This window comes from Lagenorhynchus albirostris, chromosome 3 (assembly GCF_949774975.1).
Source record: "Lagenorhynchus albirostris chromosome 3, mLagAlb1.1, whole genome shotgun sequence".
NCBI lineage: Eukaryota > Metazoa > Chordata > Mammalia > Artiodactyla > Delphinidae > Lagenorhynchus > Lagenorhynchus albirostris.
This window is the reverse complement of record NC_083097.1, coordinates 29,377,241-29,385,542: the sequence shown is the minus strand read 5'-3', so window position 1 is coordinate 29,385,542 and position 8,302 is coordinate 29,377,241. Positions and strand designations below refer to the sequence as shown.

The 8,302-nt window shown below is 44.0% G+C and overlaps 1 protein-coding gene across 1 annotated transcript; it reads left to right on the top strand.

Moving 5' to 3' along the window:
• The first annotated feature begins 210 nt into the window (after positions 1–210).
• Positions 211–7,707, top strand: CAPSL (calcyphosine like). Its single transcript, XM_060146021.1, has 4 exons — positions 211–347; positions 3,447–3,624; positions 3,914–4,123; positions 7,606–7,707. The coding sequence occupies exons 1-4, from the start codon at positions 211–213 to the stop codon at positions 7,705–7,707; spliced, it is 627 nt and encodes a 208-aa protein (XP_060002004.1).
• Positions 7,708–8,302: the final 595 nt, after the last annotated feature.

Here is an 8,302-nt window from a genome sequence, read left to right as displayed (position 1 = left end):
TTCAGGACTAGACAAGCAAGGAATAAATATGACAGGACATAGTTGGTGTAGCTGAAAGTTGGAAATTCTGGGAGGTTTGAGAAGGTTCTTGTGAAGTGGATGAGAGAGCGTGCTGTGAATTTCCTTCTCAGCGAGGCTGCGGTCACCCTGCCCTGTCAGAGGCAGGCGAGGAGGCCTGAGCCCCGCTGACTCGAATGGATTCCCTCTCAGATGGCGGGGACGGCACGCCACGACCGAGAGATGGCGATCCAGGCCAAGCAGAAACTCACCACGGCCACTGACCCCATCGAAAGGCTCCGCCTGCAGTGCCTAGCCAGGGCCTCCGCGGGCATCAAAGGGCTTGGCAGGTAGGACCTGGGCTGTGGGTGGTGGGAAGATGGAGGAGAAAAGCAGGGTGCAGCCAGATGAGGCGAATTCTGGCGGTGTGGCCTCGGGCACTCACTTCCTCCTGGGTTCTCAGCTCCTTGTTTGTAAAATGCAGAGTTTGGAAGCACTCATCTCTGAGGTCCCCTGTGACAATTTTTGGTTCTTAAGTGCAGCTACTGGGACAACTTGAGGTGAAGGTAGAAGCGTGTCTAGGTATTAGAGACACCTAGCAGGGCAATGAGAGAAACACTCCCTAAAGCTGTGGCAATAGGGGCCGAATCATCCCAGGAGATTGGAAATAGTTCTCTATGTTATACACTAGGACCTTGTTGTTTATCCATTCTACATGTAATAGTTTGCACCTACTAACCCCAAACTCCCAGCAGGGTTCAGGAGAGGCTGAGAAATGCCTTCTGCATGCCCAGAAAAGGAAATGGATATGCTATAGAAGTGTTCACTGAGCTTAGGGTCAGAGGTTTGGTGTGAATAAATATGGAAAGTTCTCTAATCTTAAAGAAATTAGGGGCCAAATTAGAAGAAGGAGGAAGGAATACTGATTTAGATGTAGTTGCAGGTTTTGGAGTTCCACTTGTAGCACTGGTGTCTCCATCACTTCCAGGGGCTTCGGAATTGCCTGTCAGATAATCAGCAGCTCACTGCCCATGGGATTCCCCCAGCTCCATAGGAGAACAGCTTCTGTTCCCGGCCCTCTGAGAGTGGGAGTAGCCCTCAGGACTGAGAAACCCGAGTGGAAAGAGATTGTAAGCGTCCCGAGGGCAGGTCCTGAGCATTCTCTCTTTCCAACAGACTAAATCCAGTGCCTGCCATGCGCCAGGCATCGTGACATCTTGGGGGATTCATGGGTGAACAAGGCTTCCCCTGGACTCATGGAGGACTTAGACTCAGGACGCTGAGAGCCACAAAAATGGGAATCCTCCTGGTGTGAGAGTTATATGTTAGGGAAATGCAGGATGTCACACCAGGGGCCTCCAACCTCCCATCTGGAGGCTGCGGCAGGCTTCACTTCTACTGAGCTCTGGAATGTCACTTTCCACAGTCCCCCAAATCTCAGACCAAGCTGAGCTCTGTCAGAAGCCCAGGCTGTAGCCGGGCTGTCACAGTCCAACTGGAAGACCAGTCCACTTCCCTTTAATATTGTATCACTCCACCCTCTACCTCTTTCATCCTGGGGCCACATTCTTGTTCTCGGTGCAAACCCTTCATGACCACCACCCATGGTCCACTTCCTGGCCCATTCAACTGAATGCCTCCTGCCATCTATGTCATCTCCACCCCACACCCTTACCACCCCTCCCACCATGAACCAGTTTATCGTGAACAGACACCGTCTCATCCTTGGCCGTTTGCTTGAACGTGCCCTCTGCCACCTTGCCTTTACTGGCCTTGCCCTTCCCTAAATTTCTCCTCAGCTCAAGGGTTGGCTGCCCCTTCCCCCTTTTTTTCTTATTATTAGACTGGGATTTTGTTTCTTTGAGGACCACAGAAGTAGAGTGCCATTTTCATCATGTCACATCACGGATGCATGCGTGCTATCAACATGGTTTATCCCTACTGAAGTTGACCTTGGTCACCTGGCTGAGGCAGTGCCTGTCTGGCTTCTCCAGTGTAGAGTTACTCTCCCCGCTGCCTTTCCATGTTGAACTCTTTAAAGGGAAGTCTCTATGCAGAGTCCTACTTAGGGTGTGGGGAGTAGGCTTTGCTCCTTCAGGACAGAGAATGAACATAATTTATTTGAAATTCTTCTGCAGGAGAAACGTCTCTCCTCTCACATTTATTTATTCAGTCATTTACTTAAACCAATATTAACTCATGGATATTCATTTTATACTTTGGTTTATAATTGAACGCTACTTATTGCTCCAATTGGTCCAGTTTTGGCCTTGGGAGCTCTTCAGTTGGCTTCTGTGTCCCTTTGAGGTATCCCCATCAGTGTAGAGTTTTTTCCCCCTTACTTTCTGGTATAAGGTACTCCAGTCTCATCTTGCATATTTCCTGCCCCAATTCTAGGATCAGAGATTTCTCCAAGAAAGTCATATACTTTTACTGGAGAATTGTATTCGAAACCAAGATCTAGGCTGTAGATGTGCTGGTTCTTACTGGGTTGTTACTTCCAGGTCCTCTTAGCTAGAACAAGGAATTATATGTGTTTATACTAACCCGTGTGTGTATGTATATGTATATATGTATGTAATCATGTATACATTATATATTAATCATCTACATTTATAACATGAGTTCATACTGATGTCTCCAACTCAATCCTCTACCACATGGATCAGATCCTTCTAGCTTACTGCCCTAGCTTAGCTATAAATCCCCATTCCAACAGTGAGAAGCCTGGCTCCCACCATCCACCAGCCATTCATTTAATTGTTCAGTGCTAGGGTACCCGTATAGCAATATGATAATTGTTAACTCATATCTCCACAGGAAATACCTTTGTCAACTAGAGTACAGAGGTTAAGTGCAGTTCTTTTTGTCTTTAGTCTTACAAACTCTACTCGTTTCCAGAGTTACTTAAGTCGGCATCTTCGTCTCCCCATCCCCCTTCAGTGAGATTGCCTCAAACTTTTAAACAACAGTTAGATTCTCTTGTCACGGTCTGCATTCCTTCCTGGGATCCCCTGAACTCCTAACTAATTTTAATGTACACATTAAAGTGCACTCTTTGTACTGTGAGGTTCTATGGGCTTTAGCAAATGCATGTCCTGTATCTCCCTTTATAGTATCATACAGAGTAGTTTCACCGCCCTCAAAATCCCCTGTGCTTCACCTAATCTTTCTCCCCTTCCCTTCGTCTTTTTACCACCTTTATAAGTTTTGCCTTTTTCAGAATGTCATATAATTAGAATCATACAGTATATTTTTAAAGGTTTGTTTTCTTTTCTGAGAGACTGGGAAGAGGCTCACCAAATTTGGGAGGAGGGTACAGAGAAGAGTCTAAGACTTGTCTTTTACTTCAGAAAAACCTTGAGAGTGGTTTCCTTCTGAAATCTTTATTCTTACACCTTGTTCTCTGTGTTTTTTCTTCTTCTTTTGTATGTGTGTTTTATCTTCAGAGTGTTTCGAATTAGGGATGACAATAACAACAGAACCCTTGATTTCAAAGAATTTGTGAAAGGGTTAAATGATTATGCTGTGGTCATGGAAAAGGAAGAGGCAGAAGAGCTTTTCCAGAGGTCTGATAAAGATGGAAATGGAACAATAGACTTTAATGGATTTCTTCTCGCATTAAGAGTAAGTGGTCCCATGAATCACCGTATCTACTGGGTTTGGCTTTCGAGTGGTTTGGGTTGGCTGTTGTGAGGCTTGGTTTTCAGAAGCTGTTAGCACACCGTGGGGGAGGCTGGCAGGAGACCGAGTGCAGGCTCAGGGATCTTTTGGAGCAGTCATAATGCACATCCTTTAGCAGCACACAAACAATTGCACGTCACTGAGAGGAATAAGATATTTCATCACAGATGATACAGGAAAAGTTCATCTGCTTGTGTATGTCTGTGTATGTGTTTTTTTCCTACGTATCTAGCCTCCAATGTCCAGAGCCAGAAAAGAGGTAATTACGCAAGCTTTTAGAAAGTTAGACAAGACTGGAGATGGCGTGATAACCATTGAAGACCTTCGTGAGGTGTACAGTGCAAAACACCACCCGAAGTACCGAAACGGAGAATGGACAGAGGAGCAAGTGTTCCGGAAATTTCTGGATAACTTTGACTCACCCTATGACAAAGATGGAGTGGTGAGTGAAAGAGCTTAATCTAGTGAAATTTCTTCTATCCGATCTGTAATTGTAAATGGGAAACAGACCAAAAACCTTAAAAATACTTATACCATATTTTTTATAAATAGAAGTAAAAGGTTTCCTTGGTGACTATCTGGAAAGCTGAGAACAAAAGTAGTAAAAATGTGTGTGTGTGTGTGTGTGTGTGTGTGTGTGTGTGCACATATATTGGTAGGGGAACCACATACAGCTAAATACCCGTCATCTGAAGACTGTGGTATTTTGGTTAAATGTTCTATTTCATGGTTGCCGTATGTACCATACACAACTAGCCTAATTCCAGGGAATTTGATGATAATAACGTACATTTAACTTCAAAATGAGACCATAATTCAATTTTAGAGAACATGATTCACAGAGCATTTCAGGATGCTGCATGCCTTTTTCATACACCCTTATGAGCATCATTTGTCATCACACTTTGCTACATGGAAATGCCAGTTCAGGGAAGTGTTCAGTAAAGGGAATGCCAGATAACAGAATTCACTTTGATTTAATCTTTGGTGGGCTTTGAGATGAACTCGCATTTCTAAACTCCAGTGAACTTAAGGACAAAAGCAACCACGCATCTCCAATAACTGGTGTCTTCAAGTTACAAATGTGTCACTTGGTAGGGTAAGGAATTATACCTCCGTAACTGTGTCTAGGCTCAGATGGAAACGTCCTCTGTCTTTTATCAACAGCCAGAAATGGGTTTTTTTTTTTTTTTCAGTACGCGGGCCTCTCACTGTTGTGGCCTCTCCCATTGTGGAGCACAGGCTCCGGACGCGCAGACTCAGCGGCCATGGCTCACGGGCCCAGCCGCTCCGTGGCATGTGGGATCCTCCCGGACCGGGGCATGAACCCGTGTCCCCTGCATTGGCAGGCAGACTCTCAACCACTGTGCCACCAGGGAAGCCCAGAAATGGGATTTTTAACCCAAGATCAGTTCTGCCCTGAGGTGTCCTGAAGGTTATGGTTATGGGGAAGGGAGTTCTCTGCGTGGCTGAGGCAGCAGAACCCTGGGGAGGGTTACTCCTGACCCCTTAGCCACACAGGAAGGATTTAGTGGGACAGTGAGCTGGAAGCAGAGATGGTAGAAAGAAACAAGCCTTGTCATCCTGAAGGGAATTTCCCCCAATTTTTTTTTCCGTGAAACTTTGTGGTGAGTCCAATGAGCGAGGGTTGAAGAGGGCAGGAAAGAGATCTTTCTGTCCTTTCTGCTGACATTTTCCTGCCAGGGACAGAGAAATACCCTTCATTTTAGCCTGAAGTGATTGCAGAGGTGGATAAAAAAGGAGCCTAGATTCTGTCAGGCAGCCAAACGCGTAGGGACAGAAACAGCAGAACCGTATGTTTTCTTCCCATATGGCTGCCCTTTGATCTCTGAGATGGCAGTGGAAAAAGAGTCAACTGCCATTTCCCCAAATTAGCCCAACTCTACATGGGATCCCAGGGTGTATTTACCTCTTTTCTGCAGGTGGTTCCTCCTCGTTGCTGGGGAAACCTCAGCTGCCCTTTTCTCTAACCCAAGTCAAAGTAGCCAGTTGTTGTGATTCAGCTGATTTAAAGCTCTCACCCCATTTCGTTTGACATTTATCTTCGCAAGCCACATTAGGTTCTCAAATACTCGTAAGGGTTACTGGGGTTTTTAGCAGTTACAGCATTTGATGTCACCTGAATTTCACAGACCCTGCATAAATCCCCACTCTGTGCACGTTCACCATCTGGGGAATGGATTCATAATGCAGGTTGCTGGCTGCCCTGAAGAACTGAAGAATCTGATTTTTTTTGTGCTGGGCGTGGGGGGAACAGATGAAGCTCAAGGATTTACAGTTTTAATAAATATCCCAAATGACTCTTATTCACAGTTGTATTTGAGATCCTTGCCTCTAAAAGATTCAGAAGTGCCTGAAGTAATGACTACATACATTATGCACAGGAACCTCATTTAGCATAATTATGAATCTAAGGAATATTTATTGAGTGTTTACTGTCTCCCAGCCATTGTGCCAAGGACTTTACAGGGATATTCCATTTAATAGACATAATGAAAATGTTTCTGAAAAGTGACATGCGAGTCACACTTTTCCACGTTGAATCATTTTAAATGCACAAGGAACTGTCAGTATAAAGGAACTCCAGATGGAGCTTAAGGTTGGATAACCGGGGAATGCAAAGGAGGACAGAAATAAAGAAATGCAAGAAAAGAGACATTAATGGTATTCTAATTTTTACCAAAGCTATGTACATAAATTATTTAATTCTACTTCCAGACACTGATAAGCGCAGCTCAATTAGTAGCTCCATTCGACGCCTTTCTTCCTACTACTTTTTGCTATTTTGAGGGGACAGACAGGTGGAAGAGGTCAGTACAGGGAGAGAACTGTGGATCCTAAGACTTTTTTCTCTGTTCACTTATAATTTCAGCAAAAAAAGTAAGTGGTCATTCAGCTCATGTGATTCTTGGAAGAGATAGCTACGTTCCCAAAGACTCGGTGGGAGAGGAGTTTGCTGTTATGGACTAGAAAGGGGTTTTGAATTGTTTACGGATTTCACTTTTTGTGATGTTTTCAATCTCTCACAACACTGAAATTTGAGGGCTAACTAGAAAAACAATAAATTTCCAAAACAGCCATCATTATTGTGTCTGCATTCTCCCATATAAGCAAGTCTATACTTGGGGCTACATTCACTGGTTATAGAGATCCAACCAGAGGACAATTATTTCCCTCAATCAACCAATTGTGTCAGCCAATATGGTTGAATTAGAGTGTACGTTTCACCTCCACCTCTTAAAGAATAAATTGGTAACAGTTTTTTTCTTTTTTCTGGAAGGAAAGTAAAGTAAAATCCTAGCACAGATAAAAATATTAGTTGAAACAGGCATGGGAGAAGAGAGAACCCAAGGGGGCATGGAGCAGGGGGTATCTTTTTAACTTCCTCTGTGCCTAGAATGAGTAACATGTATCTTAAAAAAGCATGAAGCCCAGGAGTGTTTAACAAGAAATCTGTTTCCTTATCCATAAGACTGAGCTCCATTTTTTGAAAGGTAAAACATTTCTTGTCTTGACACAAGGACATGAGGTGATGTTTCTGACGTGTCACAGAAAGACGGTATTCACTGTGGTTAAAGAAAACTTGTTTCTTATTCTGAGTTTCAGTCTTGCTTACGTGAACAGATGGGCTTCTGCTCTTAAAGGAAGACAAGACATGTATCTCACTTTCCATTTAGGTTGGTTTGGAAATTTTCAAGACTTTCTTCCCCTCTGCCCCTCGGCCACCCCCTCACTCCATCGTCAACCTCCCTTTTTCTCTTGTTCTAGATCTGTTCCTCAGCTGTGTCCCTAAAAAGCCTCCTTGACTGAAATTTCCCTCCCATTTACAGGTCCTGGAGATGGGCCTCCACTGAAATGGTGAGAAGCAAAGTTTTGTTTTCGTTTCTTACTTTTCCACTGTAGGTGACCCCCGAGGAGTTTATGAACTACTATGCCGGGGTGAGCGCTTCCACGGACACCGATGTGTATTTCATCATCATGATGAGAACTGCCTGGAAGCTCTAAATGTATGACCTGGGCACCAGGGATTTGAGTGCTGCCACGTGACTCCAAATGATTAAACATCAGCTCAAAACCAGGATCATAGCTGAGTTCACATTCACCCCAGGGTTTCTTCCGTGCTCACGTACAATGCATTTTCTAGGGCAGAAATGAAGAAACTAAGTATTTAACTGTGACTTCTCTGAGGCTGCTTCTTTAGCTCTAAAATAGGAATTAGTTAAAATAAGGTCCGAAAATCTCCTAGAGCCAGGCTGATATATCCAGGTAGCTAATAAACATTAGATTTCTTCCTTGGCCATTAATAAAAGTTTAAGTATTATCCCACCCATGCACCCAGAGTGTTTCTCCATATCCTATTAGATGGTCCATTTCTAGGTGGAAGAATTCACCTATTTTTATGAATGACTGTAAATCTTCATGTGACACAGTCCCAATTTGGGGACCAGAAGGAGACCTCACGTTAGCCTCTATTTCTGTAACTGAATGTTGAGTTTCTCTGCCTGTGGTTTCGGGAAGCCTCTGTTTGGCGAATAGATTTAAAATGACTTTTTTGGGTCATTTTAAAGGCTCGTGTGAGACTGGAGACCATTTCCTTGAG

Coding starts and splice junctions, on each gene's coding strand:
- CAPSL (XM_060146021.1), top strand. CDS start 211: ATGGCGGGGACGGCACGCCACGACCGAGAGATGGCGATCCAGGCCAAG. Junction 348..3,446: donor GGCATCAAAGGGCTTGGCAG/GTAGGACCTGGG, acceptor TTTTATCTTCAG/AGTGTTTCGAATTAGGGATG. Junction 3,625..3,913: donor GATTTCTTCTCGCATTAAGA/GTAAGTGGTCCC, acceptor CTACGTATCTAG/CCTCCAATGTCCAGAGCCAG.